This window comes from Chroicocephalus ridibundus, chromosome 1 (assembly GCF_963924245.1).
Source record: "Chroicocephalus ridibundus chromosome 1, bChrRid1.1, whole genome shotgun sequence".
In the NCBI taxonomy this organism is placed as follows: Eukaryota; Metazoa; Chordata; class Aves; order Charadriiformes; family Laridae; genus Chroicocephalus; species Chroicocephalus ridibundus.
In genome coordinates this window covers 220,127,247-220,153,765 of record NC_086284.1, presented here as the reverse complement: position 1 = coordinate 220,153,765, position 26,519 = coordinate 220,127,247, and the positions used below count along the sequence as shown (strand labels likewise).

The following is a 26,519-nucleotide window of genomic DNA, read 5'->3' as shown; positions in this document are numbered from 1 at the left end:
GTGCTCCAGGGGATGGGGGGATGCTCATGAGGGGACGACAAAGGTGCTTTTTTTTTGGGGGGGGGGGGGGGGGGTGGGCCCTGTACCCACAGGTCTGTGGGTGCTGCTGGCAGGAAGGATCAAGGTGCCGGGGGGCTGAGCTCCATGTCCCCCCCCCACTGGATCCGTCCCCCTCTGCCATCCCTGTGCCAGGGCTGGGGGGCAGCCTGGGATGGGGGGGGACAGGGACCCTGACAGGCTGGTGCCAGGGGCTGCACATCCCCCTCCCGCCAGGCCAGGGGGTGACACGGGTACACCTGGGGTGTCACGCCATGGGGTGACAGGGCCCCCATCCCAGCCCCCCCGAGCCCGTGGGGGTACAGCGTGTCCCCAGTGGGGCCAGGGGCTGTCCCCAGCCTGCCCCAGACATGCCTGAAGCTGCTCCAGGGGACAGGAGGGGACAGGGGCAGGAGGGGGGCACAGGACCCCCCAGCCACTCCTCTGCCGCCCCCATCCCCGTTCCCGGGGGCCGCTCGCCATCCCCTGGTGCCCACCAGCACCCGGTCCCCATCTCGCTGCAGGGCTGGGGGCTGTACTGGGGGGGACACAGGGTGCCAGGGGAAGGGGACACCATCCTCCCCCGGGGGAGGGGTGGGACCCCCGAGGTGCTGAGCCCGAACTGGGACGCGTCGGGGATGGTGCTGGGGACTGCCCTGTGCCCCCGCCCTGGCTGGGGGAGCTGGAGCAGGACCCCCTTCCCCCTCGCAGCCGAGCTGCCCTGCCGGGCACAGGGGGGTCTGGGGTGGGGGCGAGGGGCTGCAGTGGGGTACAATGGGGGGCAGCAGCGGGGCTGGCCCCCCCCGGGGCCGTGCGTGCCATGGCCGGGTGCTGAGCTGCTGAGTCAGGGGGGAGCGCGGCCTCTTGCACAAGGTGCTGCTGCGGTCAGCAGGATCCCCCGCCGCCCCTTGGACCCGCCGCCGCCGGCCACCACGGGCCACCAACGGCCACCACGGGCCACCGCCTTCTTGCCCTGCGCCCGTGCTCCTGTCCGCTCCATGGGGCTCCGGTGGCGGGGGGGGAGAACAACACTCCCTCCGTGGGGACGCTGCCGTGTCCCTGGTGGGGCCGTGGCCGGAGCCGGGCTCTGCCGGGGGGCACCGGGCCCCCCCAGAGAGGTGCGGAGGGAGCCCAGCCACGTCTGACTCTGGAAGCACTTTAGTGGGGGTCCCGCGGGGCAGGGGGGGCACGGCCGTCTGCTGCGGTGTGTCCGTGTGTCCCCCCCCTCACCCGTAGCTGTGGGGGCTGTTGGGGTTCATGGGGGATGAGTCCTGGCGGCCCGACTGGCCCATCAGTTGCCAGAGGCGGTGGCTCAGGTTCTGCACCTGGCAGGTGCCCAGCACGCAGCCCACCCGCAGCAGCTGCCCGTGCTGCAGCCGCCCCGCCGCGTGCCGCCGGCCGCGCACCCCATGCCGCGGCACCACGCCGTGGCCAGGATGGGGGGCCAGCCGGGGTCTGTGCCGGGGGGCCAGCTTCGGGCCCCGATGCGGGACCAGGGGTCTGCGCCGCGGGATGAGCAGTCGGTGCCGGGGGACGAGCTGGGGGCCGTGGCGTGGGACGAGGGGTCCGTGGCGTGGGATGAACTTCGGGCTGTGCCGTGGGATGAAGGGTCTGTGCCGGGGGACGAGGGGTCCGTGCCGGGGGACGAGCTTCGGGCCGTGCCGGGGGGTGAGCTGGGGTCCCTGGCGTGGGATGAGCTTCTGGCCATGTCGGGGGACGAGGGGTCCGTGCCGGGGGGCGAGCTTCGGGCTGTGCCGTGGGACGAGGGGTCCATGCCGGGGGGGGCCGCCAGCTGGCTGCAGCGGGGCGGGGGGCTGCGGTCCTGGGGGCTCCCCGAGGAGCGGGGCTGGGGAGGGTCTCCGGTCCGGGGGCTCCCTGCAAGAGAGCACAGGGGGTCAGCGCGGGGGGGCAGCGGCAGAGCCAGGGCATCCTGGGCAGGGGGACGGGGGGGCTGGCTGTGCCACGCTGGGGATGCCATGGTGGGCTGGGGGGACGCAGCCCCCCAGCCTCGCCTGCCCCCCCAGCCGCTCTGCCCTGGGCCCAGAGGAGGAGGAGGAGGACGCTGAGGAGGAGGAAGAGGAGGAGGAGGCGGCAGCGAGGGCAGAGGAGCTGCTACCTGCAGCCACACACGTACTCCCTGCTCCGGCGTCCTGCCATGGCGGCAGGGCCACGGGAGCTGCCACCCCCCGTCCCCCCCTTCCCACCCCGCACCAGTGGGGCTGGGACACCCCCGTCCCCCCCCCCCCTTCCCCCTGGACCCTCGCCAGCCCCACACTGACCCACAAGCGCCAGCACCACTGGGGCCATGCGGGGTCCCCAAGCTCCCGGGGTCCCCATGGACAAACAGGGCCCCCCCGGCGCTGCCAGCTCTGGCACAGCCCGGGCCGGCCTCCCCCCGCACAGGAGCCGGTGACCCCACACCTTGCGGGGGGGACACCCGCCATGGTGGCCCCAGGGCTCTGCCGCCAACCCGGGGGGCTGCCCGGGAGGGATCCGCGGCACCGGGATGGCTACGGGGGTGGCATGGGGACGGGGCGGCGCTGGGGGGAGCACCCTGCTCTGGCACCCACTGCCGAGCCCCCCGCACGCACACATCCCCGCACGCGCAGTAACGGGCACACGCGTGTCCCGGTGCACGCACACGCGTGCACGCTCTGTAACCCCCGTACACACACAGCACACCCACAGCATGGCGTGCATGCAGACACGCACACGGTGATCCCTGTACACACACACACGCCAGCACACGCGTGTCCCAGCACACGCACACACTCCATAACCCCAGTACGTGCCGGCACACGCGTGTCCCAGCACACGCACACACTCCATAACCCCAGTACGTGCCGGCACACGCGTGTCCCCGCACACGCACACACTCCATAACCCCAGTACATGCCAGCACACGCGTGTCCCAGCACACGCACACTCCATAACCCCAGTACGTGCCGGCACACGCGTGTCCCAGCACATGCACACACTCCATAACCCCAGTACATGCCGGCACACGCGTGTCCCAGCACATGCACACTCCATAACCCCAGTACATGCCAGCACACGCGTGTCCCCGCACACACGCGCACTCCAGAGCCCCTGCACACACAGAGGTAACGCCAGCCCCCCGGTGCACACCCACGGCATGACGCGCTGCAGGTGTCCCGCATGCCCAGGCAGCCCCACGCCGACCCCGTCCCGTGGGGACGCCGGGTGCCGGGGGCTTGTCCTGTCCGGGCCACGGCAAGGCCAGACACGGCTTGGCCACGAGCCACGGGAGCGGGGACAGAGGCCAAATTCCTCCTGCCCCGCGGAGCCGGGAAGCCCCGGGGCTGGGGCGGGGGGGGAGCCCCCGCTGCCCCTTCCCGTCCCAGGGCTGTTTACAGGAGGCGGCCGGTGCCCGGAAACACCGGTGGCCTCGGCCTTCCCGTCCTGGTGCTGCCGGGGACACGGCACGCGGGACTTTCCTGGCCGGCTTCGTTTCCAGCCCCGGCGCTGCCGGCCCCCCACGCCAAGCAGCCCCCCCCGGATCGGTGTCCCGCGGGATGGCCCCCGCGCCCCACTCCTGGCACGACGGGCGCCCGCCTTGGCCCAGCTCCCAGCGCGTCCGGGGTCCCGTGGGAGCAGGAGCCGCAGCGATCCCACGCCTGCTCCCGAGCCCCGCCAGAGACGCTGCGGGGCACCCCCCTGCCGTGGGGCACCCCCCTGCAGCCCCCCAGCGTGGCTCCCAGCCCCCTGCACCGTCCCCCCGCTGCCACCCACCCCGCTCCCACGGCCGCAGCACCCACGTCTGGGCCCCGTGCGGCGGGGCCCGGCCTGAGGAACACCCCCCCCAGCAGCACACAGCTGCCCCCCCCTTCCCCCGGGACCCCCACGGCGCTGTGTCCGTGCCATCCCGCCCAGCCCGAGCCCGGTGTCGGGGTGCCCCGGTGTGTGTCCCCCCATATCCATCCCCACATGCTCCGGGCAGGGCCCCCCCTCCCCGCCCCCCCGGGAGCTGCGCCAGCGGCTGCCTGCGGCGCCGGGAATCCCTCGGGAGCCAGGGGCAGGATTCCCACGGCGCGGGCACGGCCCAGACCCGCTCCTCAAGCAGCAACACGCACACGCAGAGCCTGTGCTCACACCTGCGTGCGCACACGCACACGCCGAGCCCGGGCACATACCCCCATGGTCTCTTGCACACGCATGGCACACGCGCCCCCCGGGATATCACACGTATACCCTCTGTGCTCTCGCACACGCACGGCACACGCACCCACCGGCTCTCACACACACGTGGCACATGCACCCCCCAGCTCTGGCACACGCACGGTACACGCAACCCCTGTGCTCTCACACACAGATGGCACATGCACCCCATGGCCTCTCACACATGTATGGCACACGCACCCCCCGGGCTCTCGCACACGCGTGGCACACACACGGCACACACACAGGATCTCGCACACGCACCCCCCGGGCTCTCGCACACGCGTGGCACATGCATGGCACACACACCCCCAGGATCTCGCACACGCACCCCCCAGGCTCTCGCACACACGTGGCACATGCGTGGCACACACACCCCCACGATCTTGCACACGCACCCCCCGGGCTCTCGCACGCGCGTGGCACACGCGTGGCACACACACCCCCAGAATCTCGCACACGCACCCCCAGGCTCTCGCACACGCGTGGCACACACACCCCCAGGATCTCGCACACGCACCCCCCGGGCTCTCGCACACGCGTGGCACACACACCCCCAGGATCTCACACACGCACCCCCCGGGCTCTCGCACACGCATGGCACACGCGTGGCACACACACCCCCAGGATCTCGCACACGCGACCTCTCCATCACGGCGTGAACCGAGACCCCGTCCACCCCCTGCCGCGGACACGCGTGAACACGCCTGCACACAGGTACCCGGCCCCCCCCCAGGCGCCTCGCCGCCCCCGCACGCCCTGGCCGCATCCCGCCCCCTCCCAGCACCGCTCCCCCATTCCCCCGGGACACGGGGGGGCCGGGACCCCTCGCCCCCCTCCCTCCACCTCGTCCCCCCGGGTCCCCCCCGGCGCCGCAGGGACAAGCAGCGGGGGCAGGGTTGGGGTGCGGGTGGGAGATGGTGCCCAGGGGACCCCCCAGCCCCCCCCCACCCCGCAGCCCCCCCCGGGACTCCGCCACAACCTGCCGCCGGGCAGGACGGACAGACGGACGTGCCCCCCTGCCCAAACCCCGGGGCTCCGCGGGCGGCCGGGGGGGTGACAGACGGACACGGGGGGGCTGGGGCAGGAGCGAGGGCACAGACCCCCCCACGCGGGGCCGGGCGGGGGGGGCAGGGCTGTGTCCTGGGCACGGGGGGGGGGCGGGGGCACAGAGCGGTCCTGGGCAGGGGTGTGGGCGGGGGGGGGGACACAGAGACACCCCGGGAAGGGGCTCGGGCGGGGTGGGGGGCGGGGGGGCGCGGAGCCCCTCCGGGCAGGGGGGGTGCAGGCGGGGGGGGGGGGGGGGCACGGGGGTGTCCCGGGCAGGGGGGGGCGGGCAGCCCCATACAGGGGGGGCAGAGAGAGGGTGCGGGCAGGGGGGGGGCAGGCGGGGGGGGGTGTGTGCACAGAGCCGCTCGGGGCAGGAGGGGCACAGAGCTGTCCCGGGCGGGGGAGGGGGGGAAGCGGGGGGGACACAGAGCCAGCCCAGGCAGGGGTGCGGGACGGGTGGGGGGCACAGAACCGGCCCGGGCAGGGGGTGCAAGCGGGGCGGGGCGGGGGGGGGGGACACACGCACAGAGCTGTCCCGCGCAGGGGTGCGGGCAGAGGGGGGACACAGAGCAGCCCCGTGCAGGGAGATGCGGGCGGGGAGGCACAGAGCGGTCCCTGGCGGGGGGGAGCGGGGGGCGGGGGGGGGCGCACAGAGCCGGCCCAGGCAGGGGTGCGGGCAGAGGGTGCGGGACAGGTGGGGGGCACAGAACCGGCCCGGGCAGAGGGTGCGGGCGGGGGGGGCGCACAGAGCTGTCCCGGGGGGGGGGCACAGAGCAGCTCCAGGCAGGGGTGCGGGCAGAGGGGCGGGCGGAGGGTGCGGGGTGGCGCAGCACCGGCCCGGGCGGGGGGTGCTGCGGGCGGGGGGGTTGCGGGGTCCCGGCTCACCTGCGCCTGGGGGAGCGGCCGCGGGGCAGGGCCAGGCCGTGGGGCAGCTCCAGCAGACACAGCGCCAGGCTGATGCAACCCAGCGCCAGCCGCGGGGCTCGCATGGCGGGGCCGGGCGGGACGCGCTGCGGGAGAGAGACGGGCCGGGGCTGGGTGCGGGGCCGGGGCCGGGCTCAGACCGCCCCCCCGCAGCCCCCCGCTCCCCCCACTGCCCAGCCCCGTCCCGTCCCGTCCCGTCCCGTCCCGCAGCCCGCTGGGGGTCCCGGCCGTACCTGGGCGGAGACGCGGGGGCCGGGTGCGGGGTCGGGGTGCGGGGTCAGGCCGGGTCCGTGCCTCGCTCGGCGCTGCCGCTCCCCGCCCCGGCCCAGGTTAAATATCGCCGGGCTCGGCCGGCGAGGAGGAGCCGAGCGGCCGCGGGAGGAGCCACCGGCGCGGGGCGGGGGGGGCGCTCCGCACCGGCCCCGCACCGCCCCCCCCCCCAGCGCCGCCGCGGCTTCCCCGGACCCGCCCGGGAACCATCCCGGGGGGTCGGGATGGGATGGGGCGGGGGGAGCGGGCCGGGATGGGGCTGGGGGACCGATCCCGGGGGAACAGGACGGGACAGGAATGGGAGACCCATCCAGGGAATCCGGGCTGGGGCTGATGGGGGGGTCAGGGTATTCCCCACCCCCCCGCCAGCCCCTTTCCCAGCACCTGCGCTCCCGGGGGGCAGCCCCGGGAGCCGTCCCGCCCCCCCCATCCCGCTGCCATCCCAGTGCGGACCCCCCCCAGCCCCGCTCGCTGCTCCGCGCACCCGGGGGGCAAACCCAGGCTGGGGGGCGAGGGGCGCATCCCGCATCCCTTCCTCAGCGCAGCCCAGTGCGGCCAGTGCCTCTGGCCCCACGCTGCCCTGTCCCCCGGGAGGGGGGCAGCACCACGGCCCCCCCCCGCAGCGGGGCCGCCCGCCCGCCCCTTCTCCCGCGGCTCCTTTGGGTGGGTGTTTTTAAACGTCCCACGGGCCCGTTCCCGGCAATTGAGGAACGGGACGGCGGGGTCGGGTGCGGCGCTGCCCCGCGGGGAAGGGGCTCCCCGAAAGCGGGGGCGGGCGGGGGGGGCTTGGGGGGCAGCGGGAGCTCAGCGGGGGAAGGGGATCCCCTCCAGCCCCCCTCGCCGGGACCCCCCGCCTCCCGCTCCGGGACGGGGTCTGGGTGTCCCCGGGGACGAGCAGCCCCCAGCACCCCGGGGTGCCCGAGCCGGGGTCCGCGCCCCCTCCCCTGCCCGCCCCCCCCCCTCCCCCCCCCCCCCCGCCGGAGGCCCCCGCGTGCTCCGCATCGCTGGGATTCTTCCGCATTACCGGGACACAAAGGCTGCAAACACCCGGCCCGGGGCGGGGGGATTTACCGCAGCACCTGATCCCGGGGCGGGGACGGCCCCCCCCAGCGGAGCCCGGGGCGGGGACAGCCCCCCCGCGGCTCCCCGCATCTCCCGGGTGGGGGTTGTGCGGGTGCCGGGCTCTGCCGCTCCTTTGGGGATGGGTTATCCTGGAGAGAGAAACCCGGTGGGAAAACGGGGCGGGCGAGCACGGGGCATGGCCCAGGCTGTGGGGACACCCCTGTCACCCAGAGGGACCCCGACAGGCTGGAGAAGGGGGTCCCTGTGACCCCCATGGGGTCCAAGCAGGCCCAGTGCAGGGTCCTGCCCCTGGGTGGGGGCAGCCCCCGGTGCCAGCCCGGGCTGGGGATGGAGGGATGGAGAGCAGCCCTGAGAGAAGGGCTTGGGGGGGCTGGGGGGGGAAAAGCCGGCCATGAGCCGGCACCGTGCGCTGGCAGCCCAGAACCCCCCCGCAGCCTGGGCTGCATCCCCAGCAGCGTGGGCAGGGGGGCGAGGGGGCGATTCTGCCCCTCTGCTCCGCTCGGGGAGACCCCCCTGCAGTGCTGCCTCCAGCGCTGGGGCCTCAGCACAGGAGAGACACGGAGCTGTTGGAGCGGGGCCAGAGGAGGCCCCGGAGATGCTGGGAGGGCTGGAGCCCCTCTGCTGTGGGGACAGGCTGAGAGAGCTGGGGGGGTTCAGCCTGGAGAAGAGAAGGCGCCGGGGAGACCTTCCAGCCCCTGCCAGTCCCTAAAGGGGCTCCAGGAAAGCTGGGGAGGGACTCTGGCTCAGGGAGGGGAGCCATGGGACGAGGGGGAAGGGTTTTCCACTGGAAGAGGGAGATTGGGATGAGATATTGGGAAGAAATCCTTTGCTGTGAGGGGGGTGAGCCCCTGGGCCAGGGTGCCCAGAGAAGCTGTGGCTGCCCCATCCCTGGAGGGGTTCAAGGCCAGGTTGGACGGGGCTTGGAGCAACGTGGGCTGGTGGGAGGTGTCCCTGCCCAGGGCAGGGGGTGGCACTGGGTGGCCTTTAAGGTCCCTTCAACCCAAACCCTTCTGGGATTTTATGATGCACCGACCCCCTTCCCAGGGCTCCCCGCCACAGGCCATGCCGCAGTGGGATGTCACCCTGGCACCTGCACGGCCCTGGCACCCCAAAGCCCCCCGGGCAGCGCCATGCCGGGGGTCCGGGCTGGGCTCCCCCAGGACCCTGCTCCGGTCCCCATCGGTCCGCGGCTCAGCGGGAGCGGGGACTCGGGCTCATTAGCGTGTGGTGAATGCAGGTTGCTGGGGGGGGAGCCGCCCTCGCTGGCCGGTCCCCCCTTCCCCGGCGGGGGCAACGGGTGGGGGTCTCTCCCCAGGCCGCCCCCACCGCCCCGGGGGCCTCCGCTTCCGCGCCCCCCCTCCCCGCCCAGTGCTGGACCCAGCCCGCGGCAGCACCTCCCCCCCCCCCCCGGAGCTCTTCGCCACGGCCCCAACAGCTTAATTAGCTTAATTACCGCCCGGGGGAGGGCGGCGCCTGCAGCCCCCTCCCCGCTCCCCCTGGGGCAGGTGCGTGGGACAGGAGCGGGGGGGGAGGGGCTGCACCCCCGGCAGGACCCGGCCGAGACCCCCCCGACCTCGCGGGGACCCCCGGGGGGGGCGGTCAGGGCTCCCCCATCGTGTCTGAGCCCCCCCCCCCCCACGGCAGAGCCTCCGCACTTGGCTGACCCCCACTCGTGGGGCAGCGGAGGGGAGCCCTGCGGGCACTGGTGGGGGCTGGGGAATCCCCGGCCAGACGGGAATTTGGGGGGTCTTGGGGGATCTTGCCCCCGCCCCCCCCGCGCGTGGGGTCCCGTGGGATCCGGCCCATCCCCTCCCCCCCCAGTTCTGGGGTCCCGTGGGATCCGGCCCCTGCCCCCCTGCCCGTGGGGTCCCGTGTACCGGGGGGGGGCGGCGGCCGGGCGGCGCCGAGCTGCCCCCCCATCCCGCACGCACCCCACGTCGCGCTCCCGCGTGGGAGTGGGAACGGGGATTTTCCCGGTGAATCATCCCGGCGCCCGTCCCGGCGCCCCACGGGCGGCTGCGGGGGACGGGGGCTCCGTGCCCGGGACCCCGGCCCTCGGGGGGGATCTCCCGGAGGGGGGGGTCACACCCAAGGGCTGGGCACACGCGGGTGACCGTGTGCGTGGGAGCTGGCGCGATCCGGGCCGCGCACACCCGGGCACCCTGCGGGGTCCCGCACACCCGAGGGGGGGTGTGCACACCGGGGGATCCCCGCACACCGGGGGATCTCTGCACACGCGTGTCCGTGCACACCGGGATCCCCGCACACCCCTGTCCGTGCACACCCGGGGGGTCCCGGCACACCGAGCTCCCCCCACACGCGTGTCCGTGCACACCCAGGGGGTCCCCACGCATCGGGAGTCCGTGCACACCCGTGTCTGTGCACACCCAGAGGGTCTTTCACACCGGGGGTCCCCAAATGTGTGTGTCCGTGCACGCCCGAGGGGTCCCCGCACATCGGGGTTCCCGCACACCCGTGTCCCCGCACACTGGGGGTCGGGGTCGGGTACACGGGGGGTCCCGCACGCCCGTGTCCGTGCACATTGAGGATTCTGTGCACACCGGGGTCCCCGCACACCTGCGCACGCGCCCGCACACCCGTGTCCCCGCACACCGTGGGTTCCCCGTACACCCGAGGCATCCCCTCAAACCCGGGTCTCCGCACACGGGGGCCCCCGCACACTGAGCGTTCCCCGCACGCCCGAGGGGTTCCCGCGCATCGGGGGCCGTGCTCACCGGGGGGGTCCCCGCACACCCGTGTCCCTGCACGCCCGAGGGATCCCCGCACACTGGGGTCCCCGCACACCTGGGTTCCCGCACACCTGGGTATCCCCGTACACCCGAGGGGGGGTGTCCGTGCACAGCGGGGGGTCCCCGCACACTCGTGTCACCGCACACCTGGGTCCCCGCGCACCGGGGTCCCCGGACACCCGAGGGATCCCCGCCCACCGGAGGTTTCCCGCAGACCCGTATCACCGCACACCGGCGTGTCCCCGCACAGCCGGGTCCCCGCACACCCGGGTCCCCGCACACCCATATCATCGCACACTGGGGTGTCCCCCACACACCGAGGGGTTCCCGCACTCCCGAAGGGGGTGATCCGTGCACACCGGGGGGTCCCCGCACCCCCGTGTCCGTGCACACCCGAGGGGTTTCCGCACACCGGAGATTCCCCGTACACCCGTGTCCCCGCACAGCTGGGTCCCCGTACACCCGAGGCGTCTCCGCACACCCGTGTCCGTGCTCACCGGCGGGTCTCCGCACACCCGAGGCGGGGTGTCCGTGCACACCAGGGAGTCCCCGCACACCCGTGTCCCCACATACCGGGGTCCGCGTACACCCGAGGGGTCCCCGCATACCGGGGGTTCCCCACCCACCCGTGTCCCTGCACACCGAGGGGTCCCCGTACACCCGTGTCCGTGCTCACCGGGGAGTCCCCGTACACCCAAGGGGGGGTGTCCGTGCACGCCGGGGGGTCCCCGCACACCGGGGTGTCCCCGCACAACCGTGTCCGTGCTCACCGGGGGTTTCCGGCACACCCGGCTCCCCGCACACCGGCGTTCCCGCACACCGGGGGGTCCCCGTACACCCGAGGGGGGGGAATCCGTGCACACCGGGGGGTCCCCGCACACCCGTGTCCCCGCACACTCGAGGGGGGGGTCCCAGCAAACCGGGGGGGGGGTCCCCGCCCCCCCCCGGGGGAACCCCCGTCCCTCGGCCCCGCCCCCACCGCCGAGGCCCCGCCCCTCCCCTCCCTTCCCGCCCAATGGGCTGCGTGGCCCCGCCCCCTCGCTCCCCGGCCGGCGCATGCGCAGGGCGGCTCCGCCCGGGCCGGGCCAAGCGCGAGCGGGGGGCCAAGATGGCGGCGGTCGGCGGGGAGCGCGGGCGGGCGGGCGGCGCGGCGGCGGCGGTGGGGGGGCTGTGAGCGGCCGCTGGCCCCCCGCCATGGCTCGCCTGGCCGACTACTTCGTCCTGGTGGGATACGACCCTGGAAAACGCGGTGAGAGGCGGCTGGTGGTGGTGGTGGTGGGGGGCGCGGTCGCTGTCATAGGGCCGGGGGTCAGGGCCCGGGCCCGGGCCCAGGCCTAGGCCGAGGGTCCCGGGGGCGGGGGGGGGCTTCAACGTCCTTCAACGGTGCTGCCCGGGCCTTGCCCGTGAGGCGGACCGGCCCGGGGCGCGGTTCCGCGCCCCGGGCCGGTCCGCCTCACGGGCAGGGCCCGGGCAGCACCGTGAATCCCCTCAGAGCAAGGCTGGGGGAGAAGCACCGTCCCTGGGGGGCAGCAGCTCCAGCCGTCCCCTCCTCGGGGCCTTACGGGCCTTCGCTCCGTTCGCCGGCTGCCACAAAACGTTTGTGCGTCGTTGTGCTAAATTACAGGTTTCTGTCGTTCTAGTGGCTGACCCCCCCCCCCGCCCCCCCACTCCCTCCTCTGCCGGCTGAGCTGTCACCGCTGTGGAAACACTGGCTGGGGTTGGTTTGTGTGTGTGGGGGGTTCTGTCCACAGCTTGCTCCCAGCCCACATCCCCTCCCCGAGGAGACCCAGAATTCCCCCGAGAAGACCCAGATTCCCTCCTGGGAAGACCCAGATTCCCCCCAAGCAGACCCAGATTCCCTCCTGGGAAGACCCAGATCCCTCCCAGCAGACCCAGACCCCCCCCAGGATGGGGATGTCGTGCCCCAGTCGGTGCTGGGGGCGTCTCGGGGGCTCCCGACCCACAGCTCTGTTTAGAGACTTCGTCCTCGGCCCACGTCTGTTCTTGTGTGGGGTCGGTTGTGTTGGTTGTGGGGTTTCATTTGTTTGTGGGCTCTTTCCGTGACGCCGCCTTCTGCTTTCCTGCACCCGACGGTTTTTTGCTAAAAACTAGCGCTGTAGGCGTTATAAAGGAGGCTGAGCTTACCTAAAATGAGGACTTCCTTGCAGAACAGACACCAAGAGCATCAATTCCCCAAATTGCACATTGACAGAGGAAGAGGCTGGTGGCTGGGATTGTTTTAAGTGCGCGCTCAGAGCTGAGGAGAGGGAAATCCTTTTCCACGCAGCGCCTGTTAAACCGTGGGTTTGATTATTATGGGAAGTTGTTGAGGCTGAGAGCGTAGTTTTAACGTTCAGAGCGGCTGCACGGTTGTACGGATGGGGGTGTTTGCAGTGCGGATCCCAACACCTGTCACTGATGCTCTGTCTCCCCGGTGCCCGAGCGGCCGGGGGCTCCCCTGCGTAAGGCAGAGCTCTGGGCAGCATGGCCTGCAGCTCCTCTGCACATCCAGTGTCAGGAAGGCGTTGGGATGGAAAGCAGCCATTTCGGAGAAGAATTTTGATGTTTTCTGAGGAGTCTGATTGTGTGGTGGGGTGTTTTATTATTATTATTATTATTATTGCAGGCATCTTGCCCTGGTGTCACAGCGTCCCATAGCACCAGAGCGGGAAGGAGCCACTCTGTGCCTGTGGGATCTGCAGGAGGTGGGCTGGGAGCAGACGCAGCGGCCTCTCGGGAGCAAGTGTAGGGCTGGGGCGATGCTTCGCAGCTGTACTGCCTTCGCCCCGCTTCTGAGGGCCGTCTCTGGGGCCTCTGAGCATTTCCTTCGGCACCTTCTTACTTATCTCAGCCTCCGTTGTGGAGCTGTGGCTGGTGTTTGCAGCATAACGCCGGTGGTGGTTTGCGGCGGTCAGTAACTGGTGGGGTGCGGTGGGGCTCGTGGAGCAGGTGAGTGCTGCGGTCGTATGTTCCTTGTCTTGAGACTTGGAACCCTGAGTTTCAGAAGGGAACAGTACATGCCATGCGCCTTCCCGCTGTCGTCTGAGACTCGTTTGGGGAAGACGGACAGTGCTCTGAGGTGAAGTGGTTACCTGCAGTGGGACATTAGAAAGGAAGGAAATTAATGAATTGTATTCCCCTGACTTAAATGTTCACTTTTTTGTGTTTTAAATCTCATCTGTAGCGTATGGGCCGGAGAATGGAGTTGAACTTGCTTGTGTTTCGGCTAGTGCAGACCTTGGTGAACATCCAGCCTTGACCTGGAAGCCATTAGCAGGTCTTGGTGGTACAAAAAGCTGCCGCCAGCCGTGGCTCTTGTCCAGTGGTGGCTGTCCCAGTAAAAACATGTGTAAATTCTAGCCTCAACCTCCCTGACCTCGGCCTCTGGCCCCAGGTCTGAGAAGCCCTCGAACCAGGGGGTGAGGTGGTATTAGCTCTGCTGCAGCAGAGTGCTTTTAGGCTAGAGTCCTGTTTCAATTAGCGATGCAGTTGAGAGTTGCAGGCCTTGCCTAGGTGGCATTTCGGCTGAGCAGAGCTGCTCTTGAAGTGAAGCTTGAGGTCTGCGGGGCTGCCACTTCCCTGTGACTGTGGATGGAGGCCTCGTCATGGGCTCAGGGCCCGCAGGGGACACTCGCCAGCCCAGGGTGTTTGTCCATGATAGGAAGTGGTTGTTTTCTGTGCTGCTTTGTACAACTCGGGTGGGCTTTTTGCCACTGGCATGACAGACAATTGGGCATCTCTGCTGGGGGAGGTGGCCAGAAGACACGATGCTGTCTTCCTCGCACACGGCGAAGCTGTGGGGTGGCGAGATGTGTCCGTGGGGACGTTCCACTGCAGAGCCCTTGCTGCTGAGATAACGCAGTCAGAGGTGACCTCGCCGGGGAGAGGGACCCAGAAGTCCTCTGCCAGAGAAGGGCACTGGCCAGCACCTTGCAAATGTCTGCTCTGGCTGGTGACAGCTCAAGCAAAACCCTCCGCCGTCCCAGTCCGCAGGTGCCCGAGTGTTCCCCCAAGCTGTGTGACGGGCCGTTTGAAGCCAGACGCATGTCCCAGTGATGTGCCAAGCCCTTGTGAGCACCCCCGAGGATCAGTCTGCGAAGGATGTAAAGACTGACTGATACCAGTTGTTTGGTTTTTGGGATCAATATAGCAACGCATATTGCCCACGTGCTGTCCTGTTTTCACATCCCCCTCCCTACAGGGAGCTTAGATAATGTTTGGAGGAAGGGCACGCCGCACTCATCTGCCAGTGACTAATTGCTTTACAGGTTGGGTTAGTCCCGGTGGAGCTGTGGCATGGGCAGCAAGCTGCTCTGCCGTGGCCGTGCCAGGCCGGCGCCTCCCTGACAGCCGCCAGCACACCCGGGCTGAGGGCTGGGGGGTCCTGCACAGCAGCTGGGAGGGCTCGTGGGACCCTTGGCGTGGGCAGGGAGGGGGCTCTGCTCTGCCCGCAGCTGGAGGGGTGTGTGCGGCAGGGACGTGTTTGTGTGCCGTGAGGTGCTGTGGCTGCCCAGGAGTTCCTGGGCCAGAAGGATTAATGGCCGGGCGGGGATGGGGTTGCAGTTGGGGACGGTGAAAGGGGAAGGTGTGGTGGGACCTGAGGTAGCTCTGCATCGTCTCCAGAGGTAGAATCACAGAATGATTTGGATGGGAAGGGACCTTTAAAGGCCACCCAGTGCCACCCCCTGCCCTGGGCAGGGACACCTCCCACCAGCCCACGTTGCTCCAAGCCCCGTCCAACCTGGCCTTGAACCCCTCCAGGGATGGGGCAGCCACAGCTTCTCTGGGCAACCTGGCCCAGGGGCTCACCCCCCTCACAGCAAAGGATTTCTTCCCAATATCTCATCCCAATCTCCCCTCTTCCAGTGGAAAACCCTTCCCCCTCGTCCCATGGCTCCCCTCCCTGAGCCAGAGTCCCTCCCCAGCTTTCCTGGAGCCCCTTGAGGGACTGGCAGGGGCTGGAAGGTCTCCCCGGCGCCTTCTCTTCTCCAGGCCGAACTCCCCAGCTCTCTCAGCCTGGCCTCAGGAGGTGTTAACGCAGCGCAGTGCAGTTTTGTGGGAGCAAAACTGAAAGTGATAGAGACTCGAGGGCTGGAGCCGGGCAGCAAGTGGGGTTTGGTGGAGCTCATGTGGGGCTGGCTGGGGGCTGCAATGGTGGAGCCCGGTGTGCCCGCAGTGTTTGCCAGGATTTAGTAGGCATTTGCTCCCGGTGCAGAGTGTGATCTTCCCGAAAGGGCCCAGTCCTCCCCGTCACACGTAGGCTTGTGATGCAGTCGCAATGACAGCTGGAAGCAGCATCTCTGCTGGCATTCTGCTCATCGTGAAGGATGAGAAAAAGGAATGTTAACTCTCAAGAAATGTGTTGTCTGTCAGTGAAACTGGTGTCTTCATGGCACAGCGTGAGACCCTGCGGCCGGCCGGGCGGTGTGACCGGCAGCTGGGCCGGCGCTCAGGCAGGCATTCAGTCGCTTTTCCTCCGGTTTGGCGAGCCCTGCTCCGGCGTGCCCAGCCACTGGATTGTTGCAGGGGTTGAGTCGGGAAGCAGGGGACCGACACACTCCAGTGAGCTGAGCTGTCTCACCAGGAGCTGCGGTGCCTGACCCTGATGTCCGTGTGTCCTGGTCGGTGTGACTGCAGCCATGGCTACTGTGCTGGTACGGAGACAGCCTCTGCGTCCATGCCCTTGTGTCTGGAGAGGGGCTGCAGGCTCTGGGGCTCCGGGAGAATATATGGAGATAAATGCGCTCGGCAGTGGAAAATGGGTCTTTTCATATGTGAGTGTTTGTCATATTGTGTCATGATTGCTCACATTATTCTCTGTAAATGGATGTTTTAAAATCTCTTGGCTCTTATCGTTGATGCAGACGAATGACTGCTTTGCAAAGCCAGGACTCTTGGCTGCTTTTTGCCTCGGGATCTGGGAGGTTTTTCTCTGTGTATCCCCCATGGCCTGAGAGTCCAGAACAGCTCAATTTCAAAACACGTTTAACGTGGATGAAGGGCTTATCCTAGAGTTTTCTGCATGGAGCACTGAATGAAGCATGGCCTCTTCCCTGTGGGGAGATAGAAAACAAACAAACAAACAAATATAGGGGGGTTTAGAATACATGCATTTCTGAATAAGCCATTGAGGATCTGCTGCTGTTTCTGTGTCTGAGTTTGCAGCTGCTCGGCCCTCCCTGGCCCTGCCTTCGCTGGGTGCTGCCCGTTCTGGCCAAACCTCTGCGGTTTCCCCCAGGTAAAACGCAGCGAGGGAGGAGGGAAGGGCTTTCGGCTGGGCAGGCGGTGGGTGACGGGAGCCGAGGCCCCCAGCCCCAGATCTCCTCGGCTGTTCCCCGGTGGATTGCCACGTTTCTCAAGGGCACGGGCTGAGCAGTGTGCTGGGCTGTGATGGGTGCAGCCCCTCCTGCAGTGCCTGCCGCTGCCTCATCCAAAATTCACATTGCTGCTGCCTCCTGAGGCCCGGGCAGGCGGGGGGGGGGGGCTGGTGTGGGGCTGGCGAGGCTGCTTGGAGAACTCGTGGGGAGGTTGCGGCGTTTTCCATATTTCTTTGCGGGTTGTACCACGTTTAGACTACTCTTCAGAAAGCTCCTCGCTACTCCCACAGTCGGGGCTGGGGTTTGGGTGCATTAATTCTGGTTTTTGAGCTTCTGTGGGAGGTAAGGGTGGATGTTGAGAGGAAACTGCCTCCGTGCTCGGTGCTGTCTCTTTCCGTGAAGCCTTTGATGCAGCTTCTGGTGGCGCAGGCCCCATGCAGACGGTCAGAGGAGCGAGGATGCAGGCATGATGCATCCTGCCCTCCTCTGAGGTGCTCGCAGTTTCTCTGCCTCTTGGGCTTTCTCTGCACAGCTGGAGCCGATGCTTGGGGTGAGGAGCTAATGCCAAAAGCTGGAGAAGTTGCAGTAAACCTGCTGGGCAGAGGAGAGCTCTCACGGCTCGTCCTGCTACTGTCCCACCTGTGTTTTGAGTTGATTTTCAGCCCGGGAGTGCCAGGCGCTCTGCTGCTGCAAGATGTCCATGCAGCTCTTGCAGGTGGAAGGCATTTCTAACTGGCAGTAAAAATACACTTCGCTCTGTTGTGCGTGGACCCAGCCAAGTGACTCATCGGTTTGACTCAGACTGGGTTCGTGTAATGCGCACATCTAGCTAAAAACCCCATACGTTGAAATGCCTCCAGTGGTTGCTAACAGCGAGCTGTGTTTGCTGTATAAATATTTGCAGAGGGGACCTCGGAAGGAGAGGATGTAATAATCCCTGTACACGCCACGTGCGAGGCCGCCTCTCTCTGCCCAGGTACCTGCTGCTGGGAAGGAGGGAGCGATGCAGCCATCAGTGTGGATGCCTGTCGAAGGGGGTCACCCTACTCCTGGCAGCTGCCTGCCCCCAGCATCCCAGCCGCACTGGTCGGTCTGGGAACTGCAGCTCCTGTGATCCCAGATGCGCTATTAATACTTGTCTTGTTCTCTTTGAACTTTTGCCCAGGAGAAGCTGTGTGTGCTGCAGATCACAAAGCAGGCACTCAGAGGCCTGTCTGTGGCATGGGGTTAGATCTTCGTTCAGCCAGCGCCAGCTCCGATGGATGGGCTGGTGGGTTTAGTCCAGCAGCTCACTGGGTCTCAGCACGTCCAGTTTCCTTCAGGTACTTTGTGTAGATCAGAAGAGATTAGTCCTGTGGTTGCCAGATAATTCATGAGAACGCAGGCCCTGAGAGCCGTGGTTTGTGCCGTGTGGACTCCACTGCTGTTTCTTCGTGGCTGTGCAAGTCCATCTGGCTTGTCAGGCCAGCGGCGTGGTGCTGGTAGTGCGTTGGTGTGACTGCTCTGGCGTGTCATCTGCCACCGTCATGGGCACTCCAGCGCCTGCATGGGTGCTGCCGGGCAATCGCATCGTGGCTTCTGAAACCTTCTGGTGCTGGCAGGGTCCAGTGAGCCCGTCACCAGCCTCTGCACGAGCTGCGGCTGCACCTGTGTCGTGCTGACCAGCCCCAGGCCTTGCCTGGGTGCCTCTTCCCTGCTGGGCACAGGAATGGCAAGGTCTCTCTTCTCTCCCCACCATCACTTCTCCCTACCCTGTACCTCTCTCTGTGGTGGTTTCCTGCAGCTGCCGGAGCTTGGTTGGGTCAGCGCGCACCAGCAGCCTCTCCTGGAGGTGCTGGGGCAGCCGGAGCCCCTGCGGCTGCCTCGTGCGGTCGGCAGCTCCGTTTCCCAAAGGTCACTGAGTGGGATGATGCTTTGAAACAGTCTAAATACGGCACAAGAATCATCTCAGTGTAAAGCTTTCCACTGGTTCACCTCCGCGAGTTGTAAACCTGTGAAGTCGCTTAAGACAAGATGGAAAATTCTCTCTACCCCATCTCGGGTGATCCCTCTGTTTCATGGGGCATTAAATGTGTTTCTTATCAGCGTGGGATGAGTCGTTTTGGCCCTGGGGCAGGTTAAATTGGCACGAAAACTTTAATACTCTGGTCCAGCTGTTTCTCCCCTTTGTGAGGAGGCTCTGCCCTGTCCGGCTGGGTTTCATTGCCAGACACTCCTGTTGTTGTGACCGTCACCAGGAGGTAGCTGGGGTTGGCCTGGCTGCGTGGCACCTGTGTCACGGCTTCGGGAAAGTGGGTGAACATGAGGAGGAAGCATCAGTCTAAAACATATGTTGTAACCAGATTCTTTGACTGTTAGTAATACCTTGTTTACTGCCAGTGAGAATTTTGCAAATTTCTTCTCTGTTTCTCTCGCTCGCGCTCATATTTATCTCAGTGTGAGCAGGAATCTGAAGACTTTGCAGCAAGTTTCGTTTTCCCATTTCTAGTGCCGGGATGCTGGGCTGGAAAAGCAGCTGCGCTTTTATGGATGCTAAAAACACAAACAAAACCAACTTGGCCCGAGGTAGAAATGTGCCCTGGGGTTCCCAGGCGCTCTGCCTGTGGGAGCTGCTGCTGCGGTGCCGGGACAGGAGGAGCAGGTCGCCGTGAAAACCCCTTCGGTTCGGTTACCCCGAGACGCCCGGGGGGCCGGAGGAGCAGCACTGCTGAGCCGGGGCAGCTTTTCTCTCCTCCTCTCGCTGTGATCGTGGCAGGAAGCCTTCCGGGGCCGGGCTGCTCGTCTTTTCCTCTCTGTGGCTGTAAAGCTTGTGACCACTAAATACTCTTGTTATGTCAAACCAGACATTGTGAGCCTGCAAGCGCCTCGGGGCACGGATCACCCTGCTTCTAGGAACGTCTCTTCCCGATATCCAAAGCGTGTTCATCCTTCAGTTTTGCAACTGTAAAAAACGAGTCAGGGAGGGTTTGGTGAAGGCGGCAGCAGTTGCTGGTGAAGTGCAGGTGGTGGAACAGGGAGCAGCGCGCGAGGGTCCTTCATCTCCCGGGAGCACAGGCCTTTCTCTCGCACCGATTCAGATCGGTTTTTGTTTATGGTGTGGCTCAAAAGTGCCACGTGTCAGTTTGCAGGGAACTGCCTGCATATTTGGCAGCTGCTGCTGCCTTGTAGCTGAGATTTGGATAGTCTTGCACGTTATTTTTATGTTTCTGGATGCTTTTTGATCAAGGCGATGCAGCAGGAAGTTTTTTGGGGAGGAAAAAACCGAGTCTCTCTGTCTTTATTCATCAGAGGTATTTTTGTGTTGTGGGTAGCTGTAGGAAGTGGAGCAGAAAGCTCGTCGGGCTGCTTACTTCTCTGTACGGCATCTTCCTCCCTGAAGCAGAGCTCTGAAACGTGCTGATGGCCCAGATAACCGCGCTTTTCAGTCTGCTGGAGTCGCACCCTTTCCAGAGATGAACCTCTCTGGCATTGAAGCTGAGAATAGGACCAGTGTCCTTTTGGAGGTGCCGTTCACCTTGTCCTGGACCTGGACAGCTTCTGATCTGGGGGATCGCGATGGTGCTGCACCGCTGGGTCTCGGCTCCCCAGCCCGAGGGGCCACCGACCCCGGGCGAGTCCGGGTCCCTCTGCCCGGCAGTGCCGGCCGGCCTTGTGCATACCCATCCTGGCAGCAGCCTCCAAGTCAACTCCACTCCAAAACTGCACAACCTTGCTCTTTTTAGAGTGGGAAAAGACTTCTGACCTCGTTTTCGGGACCTTACCCTAATATTTCTTGCTTTGGTTTTGTTTTAGATACCTGCAGTCACGTGTAATGTTTTGAGAACTGAGATCATAGAATCACAGAAGGGTTTGGGTTGAAGGGACCTTAAAGGCCACCCAGTGCCACCCCCTGCCCTGGGCAGGGACACCTCCCACCAGCCCACGTTGCTCCAAGCCCCGTCCAACCTGCCCTTGAACCCCTCCAGGGATGGGGCAGCCACAGCTTCTCTGGGCAACCTGGCCCAGGGGCTCACCCCCCTCACAGCAAAGGATTTCTTCCCAATATCTCATCCCAATCTCCCCTCTTCCAGTGGAAAACCCTTCCCCCTTGTCCCGTGGCTCCCGTCCCTGCTCCAGAGTCCATCCCCAGCTTTCCTGGAGCCCCTTGAGGGACTGGCGGGGGCTGGAAGGTCTCCCCGGCGCCTTCTCTTCTCCAGGCTGAACCCCCCCAGCTCCCTCAGCCTGTCCCCACAGCAGAGGGGCTCCAGCCCTCCCAGCATCTCCGGGGCCTCCTCTGGCCCCGCTCCAACAGCTCCGTGTCTCTCCTGTGCCGAGGCCCCAGCGCTGGAGGCAGCACTGCAGGGGGGTCTCCCCGAGCGGAGCAGAGGGGCAGAATCCCCCCCTCGCCCTGCTGCCCACGCTGCTGGGGATGCAGCCCAGGCTGCGGGGGGGTTCTGGGCTGCCAGTGCACGTTGCCGGCCTGTGTTGAGCTTCTCTTCCACCAACACCCCCAAGCCCTTCTCTCAGGGCTGCTCTCCATCCACTCAATGCAGATGTGTGTCTGTTAATTGAGACCTAGAAACGCCTGCAGTGAATTACACCCCGTGCTGCCCGATCAGGCTGTTGGGGCGTGCCGGGTATGCGGAGGATGGGCAAGTGTTTTCAAGCCTCGGTGCTCGGACCAGCTGCCCCTTTCGGTGTAACACCCTGGCAGTTGTTGCAGCATAAATGTGCTTGAGTCAACACCCACGGCGTGTAGTGCTCCAGGATGCAGTGTGTCCCAGGGCAGTGCACGAGCACAACTGTGGCAATCGGTGCTAGAGAGACAGGGAGGGACTTTTTAGCAGGGCCTGTTGCGATAGGACAAGGGGTAATGGCTTTAAACTGAAAGAGGGAAGATTTAGACTAGATATAAGGAACAATATTTTTACTCTGAGGGTGGTGACTCTGGGCCCAGGTTGCCCAGAGAGGTGGTGGCTGCCACATCCCTGGAAGCATCCCGGGCCAGGCTGGACGGGGCTCTGAGCAGCCTGGTCTGGTTGAAGATGTCCCTGCCCAGGGCAGGGGGTTGGACTCAATGGCCTTTAAAGGTCCATTCAATCCAAACCGCTCTGTGATTCTATGATCTTCATCTGTCAGGTTCCAGCTGTATGGTTCCAATGGTGAACTTGGAAGGAAATGCACCTCCCCAAGGCGAGCGAGAGGAGTTTTTACTCCCAGGCAGATAACACGGCACAGAGGGTGTGCATCTCTTCTCCTCTGGCCACCAGTCTCTTGTGGCTGGTTGCCCCTCCGTCGTGGCCAGGGGTTGCCCCTATGCGCTGTGGGAGCAGAGGGGTGGGAGAGTCGCTCAGCCCAGCTGGTGCCGTGTCTGCTGCCCAGCGGAGAGTGGAGACACTGTCCTGCGCTTGCTGTCAAACACAACATCTCTGTTCAGTGCTGGACGGGGTGACACCGGGGGACAATTGTTTGCTTCAGCTTCTTCTGGAGGAGCGGCGGCAGTGGCGGCAGGGGTACCAGCGAGGGGATGCCGTCATGAGTTGTATTTAGAAATGAGCGAAAACGCAGTTTTCATGGATTCGCACATCGCCTGAGAGGCACAGGATGGATGTGGTCGGTGAGGACACAGTACGCTGGGTGGCACTTTGGACCTGGGCAGCAGCTGGGCTGGTACAGCAGGGGTTCCTCTGCAGAGGCAGGTGATTAGAAACGAGCAGAGATAAGCTCCTGCATGAGATAAACGTGAACTTAGCAGACCTGCTTGGGAAGGAGGGCAGACAATACGCGTGGTGAAGTGTGGTGTACCAAAGATAGACTGCTCCAGTTTACCTTCCTAACGAGAAGAATGAGACCCATGCTGATTTATGCAGTAATTATCTGCAGGGGTGACTCCCATGGGTTACCTATGAGGCAAGGAGCTTACACGCTACATCTAGTGATGTGTTAGTTGTTTATGTGGGGGAGGGAGAATACCTGCGGTGATGCTGGTAACGAAGGAGCTGCCTCACCGCAGAGCCCAGCTCTAATCGACAGACGCACCGGAGGAGGCTCTTCTGCAGGCTGTGACAGTTAAATCCATCCTTCGTGGGCACCCGCCTGGCCTGTGCTGGAGGTTAAACTTAGAATTGTAGAGTCACAGAATGGTTTGCGTTGGAAGGACCTTAAAGATCACCCGTTTCCACCCCTGTGCCCTGGGCCGGGACACCTCGCACTAGCCCAGGGCACCTAGCCTTAGCATGACTGGGCTTTAAACTCGGGCACCTTGTCTTAGTATGATGGTTCCTCTTCATTAGATCTATTTGAGATGCTAAATTGGATAAGGAAAACACAGCCTTGTTCCTTGGGACAGCTGCAGCGTGGCTGATGGTGCGGCTGAAATGAAGATCCATGAGCTGGAGGGGCTGTGGCAACCAGGAGGCAGCCGAGTTTGTGCCAATTGCGGGCACGGGCAGCGCATTTTTTCCCCTAAAAGGCGAGGATTGGGAGTGCTCGTGCCTTTCTGCCTTTGAGGGGTACTTGAATCCTGGCGTGGAATCGCAGCCATGGGGCCGGCAAGTCAGCACGGAGCATGGGGGGCGCGACGGAGCCCGGGAGGGGTGAGGGCCGCGTCCCCCTGGACAGTGGCTGCGGTGAGGGACGCTGCTGTCCCTGCGCAGCGGAGCAGTGTCACTCTCAGCGCTGGGTGTCAACAACCAGTCATGCAAAACTGCGCGGGGAGAGCTGGGTAGTGAGGCACAACTGCAGCAGGTTTTGGAATAGATGTTAATTATAGCCTCCCTTAATGAGCCGGGAGGGAACCATATGTTGTTAACATTCGCAGCTGATATGAAATTGAGAGAAAGGAGTTGCCAGTGTCTTAAAGCACAAAAATAATTCGGAGAGCTGCTCAGCTCTGGCTGCAATTGGCTCCACAATGAAATTAAGTTTTCGGTAATAATAATGGGAGACTTTTTGTTGGGAGCAGGGCTGATAGCAGCCGGGGGTGCCCCGGTTGGGAGAGGGGGAGCAGGTGCAGCACACGGCCGACCCCTTGCTTCTGGAAGGGTGGTGGGTTCAGGTGGGCTCGTACGCCTGGCGTGACGGGGAGATTAACGTACGTTTAAGCTGGCTAAGCAGTAGCTAAGAACACATACACCTGCAGGTATCTGAGCATGTTATCGCCACACGGTCTGCTGTAGCCCAGCATGTTGGGCTGAAATTCCGCGGATGTGTGTCTGGTGTGTGTCATGCCTGGAGGAAGGTCTCCATAAGCACGTTTGTGCCACTGGCACCTGAGACCTCCTTCCTTGCCACGGAGCTGCCTCTTCAAGCAGAGGAGCTTGGCTAGAGGGCTGCTTCAGCAGGCTTCTTCCATCTCCGGCACCTGGAATACCGTTACATCAACTCTGCATTTGTTTTATTACTGAGCAAAACGTTGGCGTATTCAGAGCTGCCAGCCTGGAGGCGAAGGGGAAGTGCTGAGCCATGCAGCTCTCGTCTGGACGTGAGGGGTGTTTGAGGGACTTCGCCTTTGGCTTTTGGGGCTGTAGGAATCCAGCTTGTGTGCCAAGCATTGCGTCTGCTGTCCTCGTTTCTGGTCAGGGTCAGCAGACACCAAATGATGGTTCTAGTCCTGTCCCAGAGCTTGCGCTGCTCCTGCACCCAGCTCAGGAGCGCTCCCAGCCTGGCTGCTTTACTGTGTCCTCTCTCCCTGGCCTCCTCCTCCTCTGGGTACATCTCTGCCCTGCCTGTCACCTGCCGGGGAAGGGGATCGATTCAGAAAGTCTCTCCCGAAATGCTGGTGTTGGGGTGGGCCAGGTGATGCGGCAGCTCCGAGTCACAGCTCTTCCCGTGGGAGAGGAGCCGACGCAGAGGGGTCAGTGATGGACGGTGAGGGCTGAGGCAGCCAAGTGTTGTCTCGCTGAAAGCCCCGGCTGCGCTGCAAGCCCTTGTGCACCGTGGACATCAGTGGACACTGTGGACATCTTAAAGTTGGCTCAAGCACAGGCAAGCCAAGGAAGATTTCTTGAGCTTTCTTGGGAGAGTATCAGAGAATTGACCTGTGTGTTCTGCAGCCGGTGCTTGTCTGTCCGAGTCTTCTACTGGATTGTCCTGTGGTTCTGAGGCAGAGAAACACCTGTATTTGTAATTTTATTTATTTAAAAATGGGTTGGGAACAAAAAGCAATTCTGAGGCATCGGGCAGGTCTTTCACGTTTGGTTACTTCAGTTCTAGGATAAACCCTGGCCGGTTTTGGTCACAGCATAAGTTTTTAGTTTAGTTTTCCGGGCTGTTCTAGTGACGCTTTCCTCAATGTCTCAGCACGACAAGCGCGTCTGCGTGGATGGGAAAGCACAAAGTCACGACTGAGGGTTTCCTTGAAAACGTTCCATAAAGCAGAGGCCGTGCTGGACTGGCCTGCGTGGCCGGCAAGCAAAACCACTGGCATGGTGTCCTGCCCCGGTGGAGGGACCGTGCCGGCGTGGCTCTGGGCGGCCAGGGCAGAGGGGGACAGTGGCACTGCGAACAGTCCTTGTGTGTCCTGCAGCCCTGACCTGTGTCTCCTAACCCAGCTCCTTTCCTTCTAGCGACTCGGCAGTGTGTGACTCTGGGGGGGATTTCTGCTGCTGGTTCAGTAAATTAAACTTCTTGTTCTCCTGTCTTTGGCTGCGGGCTCTCCAAGTTTCCCTCAGCTGTCTTGACTCTGGTCCATGTTTTCACTTAACTTTTTATTTTCCTCTCTGTTTGGACTGGGTTTTGGCTGTGTTTGAAGACTGCTTTGCTCATTTCGCATAATGGTCCTCATCCTTACTGTTTTAACCTTACCGTCTTTCTTTTAAATCCCTTTTAAATGTTTTTTCCTCTAAGTCCTGGCAATGGAGGTCACTTTACCATCGGATTAATGCAGGGGATGGGAATGTTGATCTTCTCCTTTTGACCTTAAGTTTTCCTGACAACTCTTGTTGTATAGAAGTACATTTTAAAAATGCTGCGTCTCTTGGAAATTCCTCTCCATTGAGGACGTCAGGGTCTTGTGTGTTTTTTAAAATGCTGATGCACAAACTTGAGCTTTGCCGTATGTTCTGGACTTGTGTCTCGTCAGAACAAAGTGTTCAAGGAGCAGCCCCAACTGCTGCTGGAGCTCTTCGTTCGGAGAGCTTCACCTGGCACCGACTGCCATGCCGCACTCTTCAGATGCGCAGGAACTTGGCTTCCACCTGCATTCTCCCAGTTTAACGTGGTGGGATAGCAGAGAGCGGGAGACATAGGTAAGGTGTGGGCTTTGGGAGCCCCTCAGTGGAGGAATGCGGCCGTGGGAGGGCAGCTCGGTGCTGGTGGGTGCTCCCAAGGCACCGTGGTTTAAGCCGACGTGATCCTTTGGTACCGGTTGTGGAGTTTGCGGTGGCGGAACTGTCTGTGATCTGCAGGTGGGGACCTCCCGCTGCCAGAGGAGCATTCTTCCTTCTGTCACCTCTTGCAGTGGCCACCTCCAGCCTCTGCTGTGCTGGCGGTGGGTGTCCCTGGGGGTGGTGAAGCGCAGCTCCGAGGTCGATGGTGCTGGCAGCAGGAAAAATCCCTGCCGCTGCTTCTGGCCAGCCGTCCCTGCGACGGGGCTTTCTCAACTCAGACCTCCGAGGGAGAGACACGAGGCCAGAATTCAAGACCATGGAGCAGGCAGCTATCTGAAATAGCCATCTTCTGAAACAGCATTGTGGAGACGGATGCTCGAGAGGGCATTTAATATCCTTCTTATTAATGACATTAATGCTGCTGTACGGAAGGACTGTGCTGGGTTTTGGGGTTTTTACTTGTCTGGAGGTGGGAGCAGAAGAGACTGCTGACCCTGGCTCCTCCAGGACTTCAAGGAGAGGAAGGCTGCACCAGGCCAGTTAGAGAACAAATAAAAATAAAACCGAGAGAACTGAATTTTTGGCAAGAATGGTCTGAGTGT

At 64.5% G+C, this 26,519-nt stretch overlaps 2 protein-coding genes across 11 annotated transcripts in view; one reads left to right on the top strand and one right to left on the bottom strand.

The window, feature by feature from the left end:
- Window positions 1-908: 908 nt before the first annotated feature.
- Window positions 909-6,513, bottom strand: ADM2 (adrenomedullin 2). The gene is made up of 3 exons (XM_063324704.1): window positions 6,423-6,513; window positions 6,151-6,275; window positions 909-1,911 (listed from the first exon to the last, which is right to left on the bottom strand). Exons 2-3 carry the CDS (start codon window positions 6,252-6,254, stop codon window positions 1,263-1,265), a joined length of 753 nt encoding a protein of 250 aa, XP_063180774.1. The 5' UTR covers window positions 6,255-6,275; window positions 6,423-6,513; the 3' UTR covers window positions 909-1,262.
- Window positions 6,514-11,394: 4,881 nt separating this feature from the next.
- The window catches only part of SBF1 (SET binding factor 1), an 86,894-nt gene continuing 71,769 nt past the window's right edge, over window positions 11,395-26,519 (top strand). For all 10 annotated transcript variants that reach the window (XM_063323802.1, XM_063323803.1, XM_063323799.1 and 7 more), the window contains exon 1: window positions 11,395-11,541. In XM_063323802.1, coding sequence (XP_063179872.1) covers window positions 11,487-11,541 — 55 coding nt within the window. In that variant the 5' untranslated portion in view covers window positions 11,395-11,486. The remainder of the gene's footprint in view (window positions 11,542-26,519) is intronic.